This window comes from Protopterus annectens, chromosome 5.part1 (assembly GCF_019279795.1).
Source record: "Protopterus annectens isolate FY-2018-M chromosome 5.part1, PAN1.0, whole genome shotgun sequence".
Classification (NCBI taxonomy): Eukaryota; Metazoa; Chordata; order Ceratodontiformes; family Protopteridae; genus Protopterus; species Protopterus annectens.
Genome location: NC_056736.1, coordinates 417,048,424 through 417,072,615, shown reverse-complemented (window position 1 = coordinate 417,072,615; position 24,192 = coordinate 417,048,424). Strand labels below are relative to the sequence as shown.

Here is a 24,192-nt window from a genome sequence, read left to right as displayed (position 1 = left end):
CTGTATAACAAGGTATGCCTTTTAGCTTACTTAGTAGCAGTATTTAACCATCCAGTACTGTGAATACCACAGGGGATTATGTAGGCATTTGTGTGTGCATGGTGTCATGTGTGCTCTCAAGCCTTCACTAGTGCCACTGATGGAGGCTGCATTACAAAACAACAACACAGGGATGGTGCCAGCAGCAAACCTATGGCTGTCAATGATGGCAACTTGCACATTGCAAGGTCAGATGATACAGTGCTGTTGTCTGCAACAATGGGCGGTCACCCATATCATGCACTACAAAAGACCTTGTTGCGGTACAAGCTGAGTATTCCAACTCACCAGTTCATGACAGACATTCTATTCATGATAATCCCACATAGCTACCATCTGTGCTCCTAGAACATAGAGCATCTGATATGGAAACCGCCTTTGAGTAGTGCATAACACCCACAGGGGAAGGATATGAGAAGTGTAGTGCTGCCTTAATTACAGAAATGTCCTTAATATGGCTAAAACTCTCAGAATTAATTCAGGCAGAGGCAACTGCTACCTATAATACTACAGACATGGTGAATGTGCTGTGCATTTTGTGGGAGGACAATCACCATCTGCAGAGTTACTTGAAGTACTACACAGTTTCTGAGGTCACCTGTGGGAAATGCTGCCTGAGTGGGAACATCATTACTGCAGCTAATATCAGGTCTACATTCCTTGTCCATGCAATTGTGGATATGGATGGTTTTGAATGTGATCACAGGCTGCCCCAGGTCAGATTGCACAGAGCATTCATGAGATGGCTTTAGTGTTGCCTGTTGGCACACAGACTGCCACTCCCAATTGTAGATATTGTTAGGGCAGTGCCACTTGTCAGAGTTAACACAAAAGATGTCTTGGCAGGGTGCAAACAAACACACAGTCCTACCCTTTTGAGACATGGATCTGATTGAGCTCTGATATGGCAAACCATGGACAGTGGACCTTGGCAACATTTACATGATGACAGCATGGCACCACAGCTGGAAGGTATAACCTCTGACTCCCTGCAACCTCTCAGAGTATGTGGCTGCTGTGTTCACTTCCAGTAACTCTACTCCTCAGTATAGTGTAGTCACATAGCACCCCCCTCGATCTCTGCAGCCTGCTCAGTTTGTAACCTCTGATGTACAGTGTGCCATGTCATGCACAGCCTGGGTGTGATACTGTTGTTGGTATACATCATGACCTATTGAACTCTGATGTACAGCATGCCATGTCATGCACAGTCTGGGTGTGATGCTGTTGTTGGTATAGATCATGGCCTATTGACCTCTGATGTACAGTGTGCCATGTCATGCACAGCCTGGACGTGATGCTCTTGTTGGTATAGATCATGGCCTATTGACATCTAATGTACAGTGTGCCATGTCATGCACAGCCTGGGTGTGATACTGTTGTTGGTATAGATCATGACCTATTGACCTCTGATGTACAGTGTGCCATGTCATGCACAGCCTGGGTGTGATACTGTTGTCGTTATAAATCATGGCCTATTGACCTCTGATGTACAGTGTGCCATGTCATGCACAGCCTGGGTGTGATACTGTTGTTGGTATAGACCACGGCCTATTGACCTCTGATGTACAGTGTGCCATGTCATGCACAGCCTGGGTGTGATACTGTTGTTGGTATAGATCATGGCCTATTGCTGTGAAACAGAGACTACCTCTTTCCCAGTGATGCAATGTAGTATGCCTGCCTCTACTGTAAATGTGGTTCTGCAGCTGCATATTCCATCCCCTGACTATCCCTGCTACCAGTCTGATGATGTTGCAACTTGTATGCCAGGTCCTGGCATGATGGCCACCTGCTGATTGATTTGCAACTGCTGTACCATGTTGTGAAGTACAGCACATTTAAAAAATATTTTGATGCATATGCCTGAAATGCCCCTAAACATTGGAAGCAGCCAATGAGTAGTTAGAATACTTTCATGGCCTGAGTTGTGCATATCATAGTAATCAAACAAAGCTATAGGGCATATATGTCCACACCTGTAACACATAACAAACAAGATATTACACATGGCCTGCTCCCTGCATGTAATGTAGTATCTGTGTTACAGGCCATTTTCTGACCTGTCTGAGGGTTGAATATCATGGTCATCAAACAGACCTAAAAGCCTTATCTTTCTTTACCTATAATACACAGCAAAGAACATACTATTCTAGCATACATGAAATCTTGACTGTATAGGCCTGTGTACTGGAATGTGTGTATGTGCAGCTACCAACCAGTTAACCCTGTGGGAAGTCCCCCCACATGAACTACTGCTATAGATTGAACATATGCCAAATGTATGATTGATGTGAACTGACCAAGCTATGCATAGACACATTAAAATAATATTCTGAGCATTACAGGCTGTCTGGCAGTTTCACAAGCTCTTCCTGTTAATGAATCATAAGCACACAAGACCTGATGGGGCCTTGGTAGGATCATGGGTGCAATCCATGGCTTCCAGGACCTGAGGGGAATGGGCTGTGTCATTAAAGGCCATCATGGTGCTGATTCTCTCATCTGCTGTCCTGGTGAACCAGCTATGATCATCGCATGTTACTGTATAGTGTTGAGGAACTGGTTTAGGATTCACAAGGATCATGTCTGTGATATCCCTACCATGTCCTTCATAAATCACTGGATGGTCTGTGTAGATAAGGTGGGTAATACTCCACATACCTTTGCATGGAAATACTTCCTGCTCTCCTGAATTCCACACGTGGGTGACACAGTTCGGCTAGGTCCCTTATGATGTCCTTATCTAATCAGAAATGATCCACTGTCTGTTGGACAGTCGTATGGTCATACATCAAGTTTTGTCTATACCTCCTCTGTTGTCATGGATGACCTCAGTGTGCAGCATTGTCAGCAGTAGCAGTTCCTAACACACTCTGCTGTTCTGCTACTGCTGTTACACATAGCATGAGTCCATTGTTGCAAATCATGAATCTTGACATTCAAAATACTTATGCATTGCCATGCAGCATCACAAATTTTTACATGACTGAATCAGTCTGCTATTTTGCACTTATTTATTTATTTATCCATGAAGTGCATGCGGGTCCTCACTTACATGTCATTATTCACTCATTGACATCGCATACCATGTTATTTTGACCATGCAATTTGCACCATCTGTGTCTTATAATCACCTGTCGCCCTGTTTAATGCTACTACCCACACTTATTTGCACTGTTCAGTGAACTACCCATCTATGGATTCCAGCCATGATGTTCAGTGTGACACCACTCATGTGATAACCAGTGCCATCTATCCTAAGGAGCTAAGCCTCAAAGTCCTATCCCTAAAAGATGCATGAAACCAATGTTCACATCCCAAGTGGAATGATACATTAGCCCTCTGGTCAAAGCTGAACAACATTACAAAGTGACAGAGATGCAGCTGATACAGTATTCTCAGTGCCCTGTCCACTGTTCCAGACCTACGGAAGTCACTGAGGTGCATTCTTGACTGCATCAATGATATTTTTTATTTCATTTATTTGTTAATTAGGTAAGCCCACTGAAGTCTAGTGCTTCTTTTCACAGATGACCTGGAAGTACTTTCTGGTCAATTGACTTACTGACTGAATGGACAGGGCTGGACATGCCATGGAGAGCCACTAGACAGAGACTTAGACCTGGTTGGTTAAATTTACATCCTACAAACTGAAGGAAAAAATATTTGTCTGTATCATGGTGAATATGAACTATCTACAAGGTGAGAGATGCAACAGTATTTGCAGACAATGATTACTCTGTGCATAAGAGACTGAGTAATTCTGCTATGCAGAGAGCAACAGCAGCTGAAATTTAGCCTGTTTTATCTTTCAGTACTCAAACTCCATTATCCATGTGGTAGTATGATGTACCTTGATCCAGATTAGTCAAGGGAAGATCTCACTAAAATAGCAACAAATGTGAATGGGGAAAACTGATAAGCAGCTGGGCCTGAGAGACATGTTCCCTTGGGCATTACCAGGGAAACGCGGATGAGGGAGTGAAGACTTGGCAAGCCCTTCCTGGTGTTTCAGAGTAAGATGGCTGAGAGAACTAAATGAATGGAAAGTTTTTCTGAAAAAAAAAAAAAAAAAGCCAGTCAAAAATGCTACCAGTTTTGACTGAACTGGATCCTGATGATGAAGTAAATGGCCATTAAGACTTCCTCAGTCATTCTGTCTATGTAAGACTTTATGATATTATTTGTATTAGAGGTGGTTCCTCTCCACCTATTCTGTAACTTCAGTAGGCTACGGTCTGATGTACTGTTTTGACTGTAGCTGTGGCTGGACTGAAAAAGAAAACCAATAGATTGATCACATTTATAACTGCAGCAAAAACAACACCAGTCTCAGAAGTATTTTCTTTTGATATGGCAGCACACAGAACTAACACAGAGTGACCATCATTCAAAAAATACTAATACAGTTTATATGTCTAATGGTGTTTGTGTAGAAAGGAGGAGATGAAAATCCACAACACTAGACAATAAATGTTTTGATTGTGTGTGCTGGATGTGAAGTGGAAAAGAAAAAAGATGTATTCAGACCCAAACAGGATCAGGATAGAGATGACAGTGTTGTTTTAAAATACTGTCTCAGGTGTTTGAGATCAGGACTGCTGGGTAACATAATGATTTCTAACATAGTCCAAAGAGAAAAACACTAGGATGAGATCTCACTTCAGAGATCAGTATAACAGTACTTATTACATCTAGGTAGGTTTTGCCATCCTGGAATAGCTGAACAACTGTGTGGTGTGGTCATAAGGTGGGGCGGGAGGTGATTAGAGATGGTCTCAAGATTGTGCCAGAGATTTGTTCTGTGCAGCCAGCATAGAGTGAACACTTGAAATTTAGGAAGGCAGTTGTACCATCTTGTAAGTACTGTATGTTAGGGGAAAAGTAAAAGGTTACTGGCGGATGTTAGTCTTTTTGAACTTAATGTGGCTGATGGAAAAAGTAACTACAGAACTCTTAGATATTGCAAGAAAGAAATTTAGAAGAGCAGGAGGGATTCAGAGATAGGATACAACAATCCTATGTTAGAGATTGATTAAATTAAGGCAGACTCCCTAATAGCATAGTCTAACTGCTCCACTCGAATATCCCACACGTGCAGCCTCAACCAGGTCTGTGACATTAATAGGACTTGTTGGCAGGACAGATTTGTGTCTCAGAGACTCCCCCCATCTGTGAAATAGACTCCCTCTCCATGTCAAGCAGAGTACCTCTTTACCCCTTTTTAAGTGCAACCTGGATAACTGGATGGGAAACAGAAAATACACCTCTGGGATTCCACTCATGTCCCTGCTGTACAGGGGCATCTTGTGCTGACTTGTCTAAACATGGACTAAACTCTTGGCTAGGCTCATAAGGGCCTCAGGGCCAATAGCCTAGTAACGTCTTATGATCCTATGATCCTATGATCTAGTCAGTCCATTAAAAAGAATGTGTGTACTCAAATATGTCCAAATTATGAGGATCCATTTTATAACTATCCCGGAAACACATCTAAATTGGAAGGAGAATAAATCCTTTCTTTGGAAGTTAAGAAAGGGGTCACTACATGGGAGCTAGGAGCAGAGGAGTGTTACTAATGTTTGATGCTAATTTAAGCATTACTTTACAGACAGACGTCAGAGACAGACATGATAGGTGCATGGTAGTTCAGGTAAAGTTGGGAATCACATGAATCACTCCATTGGTGATATATGTGCCACCTAAGGCTAAAAGGAAGGGAATTAGAAGTATCTTGGGGCAAATTATTGCTACCCACCAAGGGATGCCAATAATGGTGGGGAACTGGAATGTTATTGTGAGGCTGCAGAATGTATCAGAGGACCCAGAAAGGAAAGATTCCAGAGTTAAGTGTATTTATTTAGACAAATATACAATGGTATTTAAAATGGTGGATGTTTTAGAAGGCATCTATGTCAGTCAGAGGAAATATACTTGGCAATATTATACAGGTGTCAGATTGAATAGAGTATATATTACATCTTCATAGGCTAGACTGGGTAATACCACACCCTATTACTATTAACAGCCATGCCCCAATTATCATAGGCTCATAGTATCATAGGATGTTACTAAGTTAATGGCCCTGAGGCCCTTACAAGCCTAGCCATTTTTTTTTCCTTTTTTAATGGTGCTATTGGTAGACCAGACTCAACACCTGCTGCCCCTGTCCAGAAGGGATGCAGGCAAAACCCCAGGGGTGAATTTGTGATTCCCCATCCAATTGTCCAGATTACACTTGGGTCAGTGAAGGGCTCTATTTTACTAAGATTGGAAGCTTATTCCAGAGTAGGGGGAGCCTTTGGGAGATGAACCTGTCTCTCCAGCCAGTTCTGTTAATATCACCTCTTATGTTAAGGTCAGTGGAGTGGGTGCAGGGAGTATAATTTGTCTTGCTAATGTTTAGCATTTCCATCAGGGCAGGGTCTGCAGTTGTCTTACAGGCCAGGCAGAGGTCACCTCTGAGTAGTCTGTAGGACACAGAGTACAGCGAAAGAGATTTTAGTCTATCAGCATAGGACAGGTGTTTGACACCTTGAATTGTCTTTGTAAAGTACCTCTGAGGTCTCTCCAATTGCTGGAGGTGTCTGGCAAGGTACATACCAAAGGGCACATTGTATTCTATAAATGGTCTAATAAGGGATGAGTTCAAGGAGGTTATAACCTCTTTTTTTTTTTTTTTTTTTGAGGCAATGCTCTTATTGATGAGATTGGCAAAATGTAAAAAGCTTTTCTTACCACTGTGGAAACATGATGGTCGAAGGAGAGGTTGCTGTCAACCTGTGTGCCCAAATCTCTTACCACAGATTGGGTACTTAAGATGTTGTTGTTAATGTGGTACTTTGCAGGGATGTCTCCCTTGCCAAAGGGGATGATGATGCACTTTTTATAGTTAAGCTTGAGCCCATGACTTTGGCATCAATCATTTGTTGGAGTAAGACCTTCCTGAAAGGTGACAATGTTACTGGGGGATTCAATGATCATGCCCGGCTTGCAGTCATCTGCAAACTTTACTAACCTTATGCCTTTTGTTTTGGCCTGTACTTCTGAAAAGTAAATTCCAAACAATAGGTGGTCCATCACTGAACCCTTGGTCTGGGGTTGGATGAAGATTCTCCTCCTTTAAGTGTGTGCTCTATTGGTGAGCCAGTTAGCAACCCACCTAACTGTATACTGGTTTATGCTCATTTGGGTAAGTTTATCAATGATGCCTGAGTGGAGAAAGGTGTTGAAGGCCTTTGCCAGGTCTAAATAGGCAGTATGCACAGTTTTGCCTTCATCAGGGGGCTTTGATGACTGTTTCAAAAAAGTCCACCAAGTTCAGCAGGCATTATCTCTCTTTTCATAAAACCAAACTGGGATGGGTCTAGTGTTTGGAGGTCACCTATATTCTTGTTAATGAGGTCCATGAGGATTCTCTCCATGGCATTGCATATGAGGCTGGTCAGACTTATTGGTTTGTAATTCCCGGGGTCATCAGAGAAGCCCCTTTTGTAGAGGGGGATGACAGTGACAGTTTTCCAATCACTGGATCACCTTAGAATGGCACCAGGAATTAGTCAATTGTTGAAGTCAATCATCTTTTGTTTGTATTGTATAATCATCCTAGGTGAGGGTACTATGCTGCTTAAGGTTAGGGACATACCTCCCTGGGACACATAATCTGAGAACTCAATCATGTCCCTCTTCATGTAGTCCAGAGAAGAATGTCTCAAGTTGTTCACACCAACATCTACTATGACAGAGTCATAACAGTACTTGCTGCTAGAGACCTGAGTGCATGTGTGATGTTCCAGATCCTGGCACCAGGCAGGCAGTTAATCATGACCTTCTCCTTGTCCAGCCTGGTGAGTGGCACATCAATGTGTCTCACAATAGAGTCACCTATGACTAGTACATTTGGTGTTGTGTTACACTTTAATGGTTTACCTAGTGAAACACTGCCATATGTGTTTTATGTGTACTGTACTTATCTACATGTGAGCTATGTGTGGTGTGCTTGCATTTGGGAGGTCTCTGTGCTTTGGGTAGGTTTTTAGAGACGACCTCTGCATATGTGTTGTTACATGTTGGTTGCATGGTGGGTGCTGGCGGTGTTATGTGAGTGCTGATAATGTCCTTGGGGTCAGGTATACTGACTGGTAAGCAAGTGAGCATTGATTCTATGTTTTTTATGTAGATGCACCTCTCACATGTTAAGTTTGAGTATCGTAAAAGAAGTGGCTTGCCAGTGTACATGAGGCAACTAGGACATTGTCTCAGGATGCCTAATTCAAACAGGTGGGCTGGAGAAATGGTGGGGTATTGACCTTCCATAGTGCTAGGTATGTGGTGTGGTTGGTAAAAGTGATTGACCAGAAATGACCTGTTGGGATTCCTGTGCTAGGGTAGAACAGAGAAGCAGGTGAAACTGGAGAGTAAAAGAGGTATGCATTTGGAAATTTCCTGTGTATTTACAAAGGAAGGAGAGGTTCTTCAAGTGGCTTGACAATGAACTCAACAAAGGGTTTAGAGCATTTGGGCCCCAGAAACAAGATGCAGGCATAGTATAGAAACACTCACAATGCAAAGTCAAATAAGAAGTTCAGGATAGTTTGTTTGTGTCTTTCGGCTTTTCCCGGTTAGGGGTTGCCACAGCGGAACTCCGGTCTGCTAATGATTGGCAGTTGATTTTTACATACCAGCTTGCCAGGCCTGATGCACAACCTTCAACAAAGGTACGCACATTCACGCATGTCTCCACGCAGATGACGCTCTAGCTGAGAATCGAACCGGACAGCGTCTTACTATGAGGCGACAACGCTATGGCAGCACCACCACCGCGGGTTAAGAAGTTCAGGATAGTACTTGACAAATAAAGAAGAGAAGTAAGGATCAGTGTCTTAGTGCACTAAAGAAGTTCAGCGAGTCCATAATAGGACAATGAGAAAGGCAGGAAAAGAAGGACAGTCAGAACGGGACACGGCAGAAAGGCAGGTTGAGGAATACATATAGAACGCGAATGTCTTTTGAGCCAAGGCATTAAAACAAGAAATTTACTCTGTTACTCCTAGGTTAAATACATTTTTATCACTAAAACTAAGACAGAAAAATTTAGACAGGATGGAAGTGACCCTGAGAGACAGTAAATCAGGAAGAAGAAAAGAGACCAGATTGAAATATAAAGTATCATGGCAGAATTTTATAAAAATGTCCACAGGCAGGATGATATTATTGAACAAAAGCAGGATGAAATTAAACAGTTTTTAAATGAGGTAAGATTAAAATAAAAAAACTGAGCAGGAGAGGTGGTATCAGATGAAAGTAACAACTGCTGAGGAAATCATGGAGACAGTGTGTAGAGAAAAGGGGACCAAAATCCCATGGTCATACAGACTCCTAGTTGAAATATGGAAGGTGATCAAAATATGGTATGACTTATTTGATACAATACTGTTGGGGGGAACCATTCCAGAGTTTGGAAAATAGGCTGTGATAGTAGTTATACTCAAGGACCTTACATATGTAGAAGCCTATAGACACATAGCAATTCTAAATTATGATTTTAAAATATATATAACAATTATGATGAGAAGAGTGGCACTGATATTGTGGAAACAATATGGAAGGACCAACATGGATTTATAGAGGGAAGTCAGATGCTTGATAATATAGTCAGAACCATGCTAATAAAGCAAAATCAAACAGACAAAGAAAAGATGTTGCTACTGATGGCATTAGATGAGAAGAAGGACTTTTGACAGTAAATTAGGAGTTTGTTCAACATGTAGCAGTACTTAGTATACAGGTGTTCCATCAGGAATGGATAAGGAAGCTATTTGGGACTATGGTCATCGTACAACCAGTTCCCGTTTCAATGTGGACAGTCTAATATGGGTCAGCATTAATCATTTTGCTTCAGTAGACTCTGTGTCCAGGAATGTTCTGAACTTATGAAATTTCTTGTTGTTGATTACAATAAAAAACTTAAAAATCTTGGAGAACCTATCAAACATTTAGATGAAGTTATCCATAAAAACAACACTTTTTTGACTGTCTTGTGGAATACAATGGTATTGGTGCCAAAATTGATAGAGATTGTGCCACCACAATTCAAAGGAAATGTAAAAAGTTGGCTAGAGATGCCAATTCTTATGTGAATGGACAAGCATATTCCTTCAGTAAATCAGGTGGTAATAAAGTTGGTAGTTCATCCGCAGTCAAGCAAACACCGCTAATTAAAAATTTTAGTGAGGCGGTCAATAATTTTCACAATTATGAATATGCTTCAGCTTCTGATGTTTTGTTTTAACTATTTATACTGATTTTATGCCTATCAGTTATGCTGAAGCAGATGGTTCATCTTCTCCTTTTTGGGACAGTGTACCATTGAATCACAGAAGGAATCAAGGAACAGCAAGGGGCAGGTGGAAGGCCTAGGGAAGAGGAAGGGAAAAATAGCAGCTATAATATCAGACTGTGGCATTTCAGCATTAAATTATAGCAATTTTGTTCTTCAAGAAAATCATTTGTCAGTTTTATACCTTCATGTAGATCAAATCTTGTAAATACTGTCAAAAAATAAACTTTTTGTATCTAAACTTAATTTAAAATTTGTTCTGAATGATTTTGAGAAAGACAATTTTTGTCTTTACAAAAAAGTATGTTTAATCCATCCTTTCATTATACATTACAAGTTTTTTCAGATATATGTGAGAAGGAAATCAGGGATCTTCTAAATGTATCACTGAGTAGTAAATTTTACAATATGACTGCATGGGTGAAACAGGCACAATGAAGTCATATAAGGGTAATGGAATGGAACTAAAGAATGAAGTAGATGATGTGAATGTCATTTCTACCACTTTAAAAGATCATAAATATTATGAACAAGTCTCTTTGAATGAGTTCCATAGTAGTTTTCATAAATTAGACTGCATTTTATTAGACCTTTTGTATAACCAACAGGTTGAATATAAGTTACATGATTTTTTGCATGTTGAACATCCCAAATTAAGTAGTTATTTTTGTAATTCCAAAAATGCATAAAGTTATCACAGTTGATGAAGTTCCCCCTTTCAGACCAATTATTTCCAACAGTGGAACAAAACAGAATTTATTTCAATTTTTTTGGATTTGGTAATTGATCCAGTCATACAAAGTTCTAATTTTTATTTAAAGGATTTGTGGATTCTTTTGGACAAGTTATAGCAATATTGTTTCAATGGTCAGGAAAGCTGTATGTTTACCCATGACATTACCTCATTGTATGCATGTATACCACAAGAAGAGGGCTTGGAATATTTTAGAAGTTATATGACTATAGTGGCCAAGCTTGATGGAAATTTTATTAACAGTTTAGGTACCTTAGTAGAACTTGTCTTAGAGAATATTTTTTTTTATTTTCAAGCAGGATTTTTATAAACAAAAAAGAGGAGTAGATGTGGGTGCCAGAATGGCCCCCTCGTATTCAAATGCTATTATGAGTTGTGGGAACTTATACATCTTTGTTCTCATACATTATTCAAAAAGGTTGAGTTTTATATGTGATATATTGATGATTTATTCTTTGTGTGGTTGGGTGACTATGAAGAACTTCATATTTTCAATCGAGATTTAAATGTTAGCACCTCATTTCTTCAGTTTACATTAGGTTGTAAAGGAAATATTGTTAATTTTTTAGATTTGGAAATTACTATAAACATGGAACAAGGTGCTTTCAATAGTAATGTTTTTAGAAAAAGACTTTCAGCAATAATTAACTTATGTCTAATAGTCAACACCCCACCTTTGTGAAGAGAAATGTTGTGAGGGGGCAATTTTTTCATATAAGTCGCCTTATTAGTTTAGATGCCAACTTTGAGTAAGCAGTTTGCCAGTTGAAAGAATTATTTTTAGACCAGTGCTACATTGCCATTTTTTTGGATACCATTATAGCAGAAGTTAGTAGGTTGAGAAATTTGAAGTTTTCTATTTTGACAAGTGGTAATTTTAATGACAGTATTACACAATGAAATACAAATAATAATTTTGTAGGCTTTCCATTGCCTGTTTCCTTAGATGCAGTTAATATCCATAACATTTTGTATGATAATTGGAAAATTGTGGCAGATAATAGAGATCACAACAATATTTTAGGAGGGACACCTACATTTTCCTATAAGAAAAGTTATGATCTCAAAAAAACTGTTTGAAGATATGCAGAATAATAACCAATATGGCAAAATAAGAATGTATCATTGCAATGGTTGTAAACAATGTAGATTTATTAATGAAGGCTCTAATGTTATTTTGAAACATAATAACTTACAGTTGTGGGCAAAAAGGAAGTTTATTTTTAATTCTACATATGTTGTTTACTCTGCTACCTGTGATTCCTGCCACTGTTTTTATATAGGAAAGACCATTAGAAAACTTAGCAAACATATTTCAGAACATCTTTTAGCAATTAAGAATAAATAAGTTAAAAATGCTTTAGCCAGATATGCAAGCATTTGTAAGGATTTAAAAAATATTTTTTGTTGTGGATTATGTTGCTCGATTTTCTCTAAGTGATAACTTTAAGAACCAATAGAGGTTAAAGAACTTAACTGGCAAATGTTTTTACAAGTAGACTGGCTGCTAGGAATCAACAAATGTAAAAATATAAAGTGCTTGTTGAAGGAATGAGTTTTTTTTTTTATATCTAATTTGGATGAGCGTATTGCTTCAATAATATTTTCACTATTTAATTGAAGATGTCACATGATTTTTCATTCAGTAGTAATTAAGTATCTCTTTTGTGCTGTACTAAAGTTCTAAAGAAGTCTTGGTTTATATTAAAGAAGAAAGCACTAAGCTTTATACTGTGCATTGGTATAGTTTGGTTTCAACAGCTATTTTGAGTGCTGACTTTGCTAATTTTTTATTTTAAGTTGTCTTTTGTTTGGAGTTTGGATATATTCTGTTGTTTTTTCTTAGTTTCTTATATCTGGAATATATGAAGGAGCTGAAACAAGAATAAAATATGCAGGAGTGCTCTTGGATCCTATACCTATCTCACAAGGTGGTCAGCCTGGGTACCCTCCATCACCTTTACTCTTCCCACTGTAAGTGTAATCATTTGCTCAGAGGTTACAGTGGTCAGTAATCCATGGGTAAAGATGTAGGCCACTGCAGGAAAAAAAAAACTTTATTTGCTGATGATGTCTTGATTTACTTCACCAACTCAGGCAAGGATATTAAAATAATGTTTAGTGAGATTAACCTATATGTTAAGTTGTTATGAAGTATATCAAGTTTTTAGAAACTCGAACTTCATTGGGTGACACCATATGTTTGACTTTCCAAAAACTCAGACAAAACAAAAATACAAAAATCTACATTTTTACAAGGAGGGTAAGCTCTCCTCCACACCCCCCACACTCCCTGCAAACTCCAAGATTATACTACAGTGCCGAAAAGTGTAAGTTCCCCATTCCCCACTGTACTGTAATCTTCATACATATGGTTTGAATTTTTGGAAAGTCAAATTTATCGTCTTGACCATATGAAGTTCACAATTCTGAAAACTCAATCATCTGACATAAACCCATGTTAAGAGGGAGATGAGGCATAACCAGGATTTGGACATTTGGAGAAGGAAGAGAACAGGCCTGCAGAATTCCATGGAGTGATTTTCTGGACTGCTAAAGTTTAATATCAGAGTTAGGAGATAGGATTAGGGGTATGAAGAAGGAGAAGGTGTTGAGGAGTGATGAGGCAATGCCAAAAAGGCTGATTAGCAAGTTATATTAGCCCATTATAGTAAGGGAAAAGTAGGGCGTAAAAAAGGATGAGAGAAAATTAAGATATACATCTTGCAGAGTATTCCAAAAGGAGATTGGACCAGGATAGCACTAATCCTTAGATATGAGAAACAGAAAACTAGGACATTTACAATTTTGCATGAAAATGCCTCCATGGGTATTTCTACAAACCAAGCAAAATTAAAATGCTCCCACAGGTCTCAAAGAACTGTTGGAAGTGTGAAAAGATGTGGAGGGACTGTGAGAAATCATATTTTGGGAATGTAACAAGCTGGCTCAACTTAAGCAACAACACCAGGAAATAATAATGTCCATAAGGGGCAAAGAGATAATACTGACCAGGAAAAGATTTGTTTTAAATGTGTGTACAGGAGCAAGGAACAAGAATGAGGGGAATTTATATGCTGTGCTCGTGGTAATTGCAAAAAAAGTTAATTGCTAAATTGTGGAAAAGAAAAACCTCCTCAATAATAGATAAAGTCAAAGTAATGATGAATAAAATTAGGGATTTAGTATTGCCAAATAAAAAAGCAGCCAGCAAGAAAACCATTAGTCAAGAAGTGTGTCATACGGCAATAACAAGGGACAATAATGATAATGAACACTGACAAAGCATAAGGAGCTACAAGTTTAGTTTCTTAATCTGGGATCCCAAAATTGTTTGGATATGAGAAATTAAACCTGATGATTTGCAATGGAAAATCAGTTTTTGTGTACAGTCAGCTTGTTAGACTTTCTTTTTGTTTTAGGAGATTTCTGTAAATAAATTTCCATTATCTGGTATTGTACAATAGGGGATGTACCATAACAGTATTGGTACCTGTACAATTAAAAATATATGTATGTGATTCAAGTCTAGGATTCATGATCTTGGTATGATATATGTGATTCTGATATTAATACTGCTATATGCACTGGATATTTGATGACTATTTCTAATCATTCACGCTGTATTAATTTTTGATTAGCCAGATTATTATAGTAATCTCCAGTGCTTACACAAGTGGAACATTATATCTAAGATTGCCCTGTTATTATGGTTTGAAGAAACTCTCTCTGCTGTATTGTGGAAAATAAAGCTGGTTTTGAAGACCAAAGTATCAGTCATAGTAAATATGATTAGCAACAGGAGTTTCATGGCATTGGTTTATAGGCAATAACACATCCATCCATGACATGAGTGATGTGCATTCAAAAATATAACTGAAATAAATGTAAGATATATGATGTTACGACATGACCTCTGCTCATGTTTATATTGCTCTCTTTACCCAAAGCTGGAGCATAAAAAAGGAGAAACAAAGCGTGCTCACTAGTTAATGCATGTGCAGAAGTGTGCACATGTACAGGCTTGCATGCTCACTAGTTAATGCATGTGTAGAAGTGTGCACATGTACAGGCTTGCATGCTCACTAGTTAATGCATGTGCAGAAGTGTGCACATGTACAGGCTTGCATGCTCACTAGTTAATGCATTTGCAGAAGTGTGCACATGTACAGGCTTGGTGTGAGATTTGAGATGTAGCTACTGTGAGAGACACATATTTAACCATAGGTCTGCACTGCACATAGTATATTTGCTAAAGTTTTATTATGAAATGTATGTTATGGCATATCTACTACAGGAATGACAAGGTTATAATAAAATAACTCAGCTCAGTTTTTACCCGGGATAAATTGTGAAAAGCAAAAGCACTATGTGTAGTAGGGGGTCTCATGACAATGGAATGTTGTCAGTGTAGAGTGTCCTTAGTATGAAGCCATCTTCAGGAAGCAGAGATATTGACAGACAACACCATCATCATCATCATCATTCTCGTTTTACTCCTTTTTTCTACATGGGGGTCAGGATGGTATATTAACTGTCTCTACCTCTTTCGATTCCGTATCACTGTCTTACCTCCTTCAACAATCAAGTCTTCCCCTACAGCCATCTCCTGGCTGGACATATTTTCTTGTATTTGGATTTTCACTGATTCTCAACAGTTGTATTCTACCTTTCATGGACAGGCTGGACAAGAACAGCTGTCTAATCTCATATGTGAAAGGGGTTAACTTTCAACTTTTCCTTTATTTCTGTAGTGCTGGTTGAATTATATATACCATTCAGTAGCAGAGAAACCTTTCCACTGTGTTGGAAAGATTTAATTAACTTGGAGGTAAATTAATTCCAACATAATTACTCAAGGCTGCTGTAACTAGCATTCTCTTGGGCTTTAAGGACTTGAGTTTCTTTTAACTTTTTCACAGTTTTTCCCAAACAAATGGTACAAACATCACATGTAGCTAAATAAACTATATGGGATGTTTGACAATTAGCATAAAACCTAGGTTTAAAAATAAACTCAAACAAGACAGAATGTTAAAGGCATATGTAAGACATTAAAGTTAAGGATACAAGAAATGCCTTGGCCAAAGATGTTACTGAAAATCATAGACACAAGTTTTCTTTTAGAGTTCTACAATGTGTGAGAGTTAGCCCTAGAGGTGGTGATTTTAATAATTATATTGAGAACCAGGAATTAAAATGAATACTCAGGCTACAGGCTGATACGCATCCAGGCATTAATGTTAGTATGTTAGTATGTGTGTTTAAAACCAGCCTTGAGAAAAAGGAAACTGAATCTTTAACATCACTGGCTGTAATTTTAATTGATTTTGTGATTGGTGCAGTGATTATTTAAAAGTTGTTATTTATTTGTTTTTTATATGTAACTGAAGAAGCATTTGGCAACGCAAAAGCACTTATCCATGTTTTAAATAAAGGTGTATGTCTATAGCCGTGGTAGCCTTGCTGGTTATTATACTTTGTTTTGGTTCACTTCCAGCACTAGCTTTTGTGTGTTATTGGGCTATTTGGTTTGCTATTTCCATGACCTTTCATTAGCTTCTACTATACTAGTGAAAACTTACACTATGTTTATTTGGACTGTGAGCATACGTATAGAAAAATTCTAATATTATCTAATTAATAATAAAAGTAAGCTCCTAAACTTTATTTAGCTTAATCACCAATTAAGCTCCTAAATTTATCTAGCGTAATCACCAGTCATTTTAAAGATTTTATGGTGGAAATGTCCACACTTTTAATTTATGTCAATATCTCATTCACTGCCCACAGAAACCAGTGAAAAGCTTAAACGGTAAATTTACTTTCAACAAAATGCACCTCTCATCTCATCAGGCATGACCTTTGCTTCAAATCACACCCATACATTAACATTTACTGTGAGTATTTATAAAGACTGAGTTACATACCATGCATGTTTAAGCACCAACAACTGACAGTGTATACAAGTACATAAAAGTAAAGTGTTGATGTTGAACATGTACATTGTCTTGACCTGTTCTCTCCCTTCCTTGCACTGCAAATAGACACAGATTGCAAGTCAAATAATTGTAAAGAAATCATAAAACAGTCCTGCTCCCCAACTATGTACACCCAGACCTAACTTTAGAAGACAACAAGGATATGATAATTTTACACGCAGTGTGATAAAACAGTTGAAACATAAAAAAACTATAATGAACAGGAATGTCAAAATAGCAGGGGTACTGTTCTAAATGCAGAGGTACAGAGGATTGTTTTTACATCTAACATTTCTGCATTGGCCCACATCTCACAAGGGGGCTACTGCCCCTCTTCACCCACAATTCCCTGCCAGAAGATAACAAGGATATAACAATTCCACATGCTGAAGGGGTAAAGTATTTATAATATTAAAATGATAGTAATGAATGTAAACGTTAAATTAGAACTATTATTCTTTTGTTGGGGGTTCAACAGGGTGGCAGTTGATAAGTGCATTGCTATTGCTTGAAAGGTAACAAATGTAAAGTGTGGTAAACTGAGGTAGAATAAAAAAATTATAACATGGTAAAATGTAGTTTCACCCGTAATATTTTATTTACTTACTTTACAGATTTTAACCTGTTTATATTTATCATAAAACAATCATAAAAGGGCATGCTAATGCTGTTGAATTTAGTTAGATTCATTATTAGTGATGTCATATAATTTGCATGGATATCAATCTGTCACTGTCAGTCATTAGAAGCCACACACAAACATGTGTGAAAATGGAGTGGGGTGCTTAAAGTAAGTTACACTGTTTAAGCATGCTATTGCTGTTCATTCAAAGATGGTAACATAGAGAAAGTGGCATGGGTGGTTATCCCCAATTTATTACAATATTACCAGGCTGCTAAAGTGAGTACTGCAGTATGTCCTACAAGTGAAGATTACCTTAGCGACAGGAAGACAGCAGAGATGAAATTCAGGTTACAGAGGATGAGCTAGGCCTGTTATACCCAATCAGTTCTTTATGAACATCTCAGAGGTTTTGGCTTCCCATGCTTTTACTGGATTCCCACAGTAAAGCATTAATGTAACTGATGATGCCAAAGAAACCTTAGACGTATTCTCTCTTGCCTTAAAACAAAGTTCATACTCTAACTGTTAAGGAAAAGAAAACATACTGCTTTTATCCTTGGTCAGAGCCTGTGAGGGTGATGAGCTGATCTACTGGCCTCAAGTAAACTCATGCCATTCTAGAAACTCCTAGAGTCCCTAAGATATAATAGGCTTCTCTTCTGTATTTAGTTCAAGCAATCTCCTTTTTTTAGGAAAAAAAGAACCATCTCACAGTGATATTGTTTAACATAAGTATTACTACCGACAAAGGGAAGGGAAGTCAAGTTTCCCTAGAGAAATTTATTTTTGCAATCTATAAAATATTGTTATAGGTTTACTGTGGGAATGGTAAGACATAAATAGTTGAGATTTCCTAATTGAGAAACATGCAACATCAGAAAGGGAGTTTATTGCTTTTCCACTAACCACAGTGCCCTTCTCTGTTATTGAATCTTTGACATTCTTAATATAAAGACATAAATATTTAAACTTATTCTCAATCTCCTGCAGCATGCGTCACAATATTTTATTACAAATGCTCTGATGTGAGTGAAACTCCAAATGGACTACCTGTTGTGCTGAAATTTTCTAACACCAACTGTTATCTTGCTTGTCATGAAGAAGGAAACTGCATCATTCTCAAAGCAGAGGTATGTTTATTTAACTAAAATCTGTTCACAAGTTGCTTACCTATCTACAATCCATAGAAAGTATACCATGTCTTTAGCATCTGCATTTTTTGTATAGAGAGAGAATTGTTGGTTTCCCAATTGATAATTTACTTCATTTTCAAACAATGCTGCAAATCCTATTTCTATCATGTTGCACATTTAAATGCATCACCATTGCCTAGAAGACTGTACAGCCAATTAGATGTGCACCTGATGGATTGTAGCCTAACAGTGACAGCTTGCAACTTCAAAAATAAAAAAGCAGCAAAATACCCACAGACATAGCAATGAGAAGCACAGCATATTCATTTTGTAACTGAAACGGCAGGCATCCGACCATGCATTTATGTGATACGGTTACTAGTCTTTTCATCATTTTCCTTGGGGACCCTTTCATTAGTAAGCCATCTTAGAGCCCCCAGGGTTTCACGGGTGTCTAACGTCAGCTCTGTATGTATATATCGTGCATAGTTAAAACAAAATCTTCCAGCACCAGAAATGCCAAGCATGACTCTTTTCTATCCAGTGAATAACCACCATTAGATCATATATATAATATATTTATGTATATCTCTATACACACACACATCATGTATATGTATAATTTTCTAACACAACCAAATGTAAAAAAAATCAGAACAGACAGCCTTACTATGTCATTTTCTAAAAATAAAAAAGAGGAATATGCAAACACTCGCTATAAAATCATCAGGACTGAAAACTGTATACCTTAACCTCGTAATTCCATCTAGTGGTAGAACAATAATATAATATCCAATTTAAATATTTGTTTGTTTAGCTTATTTTTGTCATATTTCCTGAAATATATAGTACCCATAGTATTGTTACTAGTAATGTTTCCCAGTTTGGAAATGAAATAGGATCCTTAATAACTTTTTTTTGTTCTGGTGGAAATAGTTATCTATATTTTTTCTTTTTCAGTTGATAACTCATGTTTATTTACTGAGAGACATTTGAGCCCACTTTATCAGTACCAACAAAAGACAATTTTGCAGTAGGACTGTGCTATATTTAAGGAGTGCACATCTCTCTCTTTTACACCTAATATAAGTACCAGTCACATATTGCCATATATATAATCCAACTGGTAGAACAGGAGATGTCTAATCAATATGTTTTTGCAGCATTAGCTGATGTAAAGTATTTCAATTTGTAAAAGTTCACACAATAGATACAGCTCCCTCGTGAAAAGCATCCTCTTAGTGGATTAATTATATTCCCAATAGTATGTTTATAAACAGCAGATCCTAATAACTTAATAACATCTGTCCCACTGTCTTCCCTATACTATAGCAAAAGCAACAAACTTCATGGGTTACATTTCAAAAAATGCCTTCCCTCAAAGAATGCCAATGTTTATTCAAAATATTTTTAATATTTTAATAAAAAATGTGTGTACCAAATACGGTAATGAAACAAACATTATAGTCATTTAACTATTTTCTTGTGGCAATGTATTATTTAGGCTTGGGATCAAGCAGTACTTTTGGCTGATTTATAAGCTGGATCAGTTACATGATCTCAATAACGCCTCCTTTTCAACCTAGATTGTAACAAAGTGGCCTTATTATCAAAACCTTTCTCAGTGATACATACATATCCACCTCGTTCTTAGAAAGTGAGCCTTAGTTATACCATTTACAATTTGTACAGGATGCCAACTTTGTGCACTAAGAAGTGAGTTCTTTGTAAATGGCTTCCCTCTCAGCTGTCCAGATTTATGCAGAATATTCAGATTTTTGCCTGATATTTTTGGTCTATTCCTATTACAATTTGTGGTTTTCTGGCAAATTACTGGGATGATCTGAGGACTGAAGTGACTAAATAATTAAATACATTTGACTTTCAGACTTCAAATCACTCAGAAAAGTATACTAAAACAAACCCTGTTACTCTATCAACTTTCTAAGTTTATAAGAGCAATATTTAAAATCTGTCTCTATTTTGGGGCCTTTGTCCTCCTATTTTGTCACACTTTGCCCAGACTTCTTGCATTAAGAAGTTGAGAGGTACGCTTCCTATATAGGCTTGTTTTTACAGAGCCATAGATTAATGTAGTTACCATAATGTCTGGAAATTGTGCTATAAACAAATAATGCTATTGTAAATGACATACCAAAATCAGTGTTACTCAAATAAGACACAAACCTTCTTATATCAGAAATTTGTCCTTCCAAGTGAGCCAGCAGTCATCTAAAACATTTCTGTTAGGTTTATGAACTCATTACGATTCTCCGCCCTGTGCTACCTTATTCATGTATGCTAATCTTAACCCTAACCCTGATTTTGCCACTAAAAGCAACACTACACATTACTTTACTGAAAATCCTTTCCTTTACACTAAACAAGACACTCAGACACAGTCACACACACACACACACACACACACACACACACACACACACACACACACACACACACATTGAACATACATCATCTCACACACACAAGACATTCAGGCAATCACCTTACCTAGTTCTTACTCTAATCCTACCCTGGAAACACTCACACACTCACTTCCCATAAAAAGAATACACAGAAAACATTAACCTTATCCATTCCTTAGCCCTAAATCTAGCCCTAACCCTCAAACACTTGCACAGACACTCCTGTTACTAATGCTAGAGCTTTTGGAAATACCAAAAGCTACCACATTAGAAGAAATTCACACTCACCTTCATGCAAGCAAAGTGAAAGCACAGCAGTAAGAGTCAATGGAATGACTGTTCAAAACAAGTCTGAAACACTGAATGTTCATATGAGTGAACATTGTTTTCAATGGACGTTTTGCAGCTGGCAATTTGCATGGGATCGTGGTGCAGCAGGTTAAGGGAATTTGCCGTTAATGCACTATTGTATGATCTCAGAGATGGTATATATAATTAGTAGAGGGTGGTGTGTGTGTGTGTGTGTGTGTGTGTGTGTGTGTGTGTGTGTGTGTGTGTGTGTGTGTGTGTGTGTGTGTGTGTGTGTGTGTGTGTGTGTGTGTGTGTGTGTGTGTGTGTGTGTGTGTGTGTGTGTGCGTGTGTGTGTGTGTGTGTGTGTGTGTGTGTGTGTGTGTGTGTGTGTGTGTGTGTGTGTGTGTGTGTGTGTGTGTGTGTATGTGTGTGTGTGTGTGTATATGTGTGTGTGTGTGTGTGTGTGTGTGTGTGTGTGTGTGTGTGTGTGTGTGTGTGTGTGTGTGTGTGTGTGTGTGTGTGTGTGTGTGTGTGTGTGTGTGTGTGTGTGTGTGTGTGTGTGTGTGTGTGTGTGTGTGTGTGTGTGTGTGTGTGTGTGTGTGTGTGCGTGTGTGCGCATGCATGATTTTTAATTTTTGTTGTTTTTGATCATTTTAGATTTAATCTAAAATTATTGCTCTTTTGATGGTCAGAGTTTTGAATATTCGGTGTTTGATGATATACATACATGTATATATATCTACACATGTATACAGAGAGACAGAGAGAGAGAGCTGTAAGTGCTTTCTTATTATGGTGTCCAATATCTGACATCCTCTGCTCAAAACTTAAAGTTCAATTCTCCAGCGCCCATATAGTGTGGCTATAAATGGTCCTTGCCATCTTTTAGCATGACTTCAGTATAGTGTGCTGCCACACTTATGCTATTCCACAGACATCTTATCTGCAACAATCCCTGTTCAGTCCACTTCATAGCCTTGGTCTTTAGATGTTGGCTACTCATTGCCAACATTAGGCTTGATCTCTGCATACCTAATGGAACTCCTTTGCATTGTATGCACTGAAACTGTATTAGGTTGCACAGCTGTTATAGAATGTTTCAGGGCTGTATCTGCAGCTTACTCTGTCTCCTGATATTTGGATACACACACCTTTCATGCTTATGTAGGGATGTGGTGCCATATGCAGGTTGCATGCAGCTGCATTCCTTCTCAACTGAACGCCTCTTCTGAACTGCTGGTATCTTTTGCAATTCAACCCATTACTCAGTGTAACTCAGCATGTATCAGTTGTCATTTATCCCATTTCAATACCTATTGTATCCAGCAAGTAAAAAGACATAAAGCATGATTGTAACGGTAGCCCATTTTAGAACAAATACGTACACATAGGCATATGTGGTTATTGCTGTGTCTTATACTGTTTATAAACTAACGGGTTTAACAGATCCAGTATTTTTTAACAAGTAAAACTAACATCACAAAGACAGATATAATGTGAATGGTTTTCTTATTGCGTGGTATTTGTATAAAGAACATAATATAACCATGAAAAGGTATTTTAAAATGCTGTTTATTTATTTTTGTGTTTCAGGACTATAGTGCCAGTAATCTGAAACATATTAAACAAAGTGATGAAACCTGGCGTTTTGTGTTTTACAAGAAGGATGGATATGATGGGACCTGCAAGTTTGAATCTGCTAAATTTCCCAGCTGGTTTATTAAAAGTGAAAGTGAAAATGCCGTGGCACTGAGAAGTGAACAAACCTGTCCATATCCATCACCATCCTTTGTCTTTGTTGTTTCAAGGTCACCAGTACAATAAAAACAATATTAATATAAGCTATGAGATTTCAGTATGAAATTAGTGTTACAGACCAAGGGTGCAGCCAGGCATACACTCTGTACTCCAAAGGGTACTTTTTTTTCTGAGTATGTTAGAAACAATGAGGCCATATTATGTCTATAAACATCTAGGTTATCCTGTAATAGTTTTTGACTCAGCAGCTGAAAATGTTACACATGTGAGGTTTGCCTTAGGGGGACAGCAGTTTGAGTGGCGTGACCCTTTTTTAAATGCCAGGTGGGCTGGGGTACAATAATAAATATCAGTGAGTACAAAATGGAATTCACTGACTACATCCCTGTTACAGACACCTGCTCATACCTAAGAGCAATATGGAAAGCTAAAAAAATTTATGATTCTGTATTCTGCAACTCATAAGTCTTGATAATCACTTACTTGCAATTACTTTTTTATCTGATGTTAATAAGTTTGTTGAGGAGACCAATCAAACATCAGAAATCTATGACTTTCATTTATTTTTTTTATCTGCTGTTAATAAATTTAAGCATGCTGTGGAAACAAAAAACAAATGAGGAGCTTAATAAAGTGTTTATAATATAGATTCATTGTACTCCAAGTTTGTGCCAACCAAACTTCTTGTGTTTCATAGTACTTTTTGGAGTGTACTGCTATACGTACAGTTGTGCTCTGTTTCCTGACAAAAAGGTAAAGGTCTGCTTACTCCTGTGCCAGAATAAACCACGGCAAATACTGAATCCTCTATTAGTTTAAAAACTGAAAAATAAACCAATGTCC

The 24,192-nt window shown here is 37.8% G+C and overlaps 1 protein-coding gene across 1 annotated transcript in view; it reads left to right on the top strand.

Moving 5' to 3' along the window:
- LOC122803295 overlaps window positions 1–23,965 on the top strand; it is a 347,178-nt gene extending 323,213 nt beyond the window's left edge. Inside the window, exons 6-7 of the mRNA XM_044072866.1 lie at window positions 18,732–18,871; window positions 23,185–23,965. Of these exons, the coding sequence (XP_043928801.1) occupies window positions 18,732–18,871; window positions 23,185–23,415 (371 nt within the window). The 3' untranslated portion in view covers window positions 23,416–23,965. The remainder of the gene's footprint in view (window positions 1–18,731; window positions 18,872–23,184) is intronic.
- The last annotated feature ends 227 nt before the right edge of the window (window positions 23,966–24,192 follow it).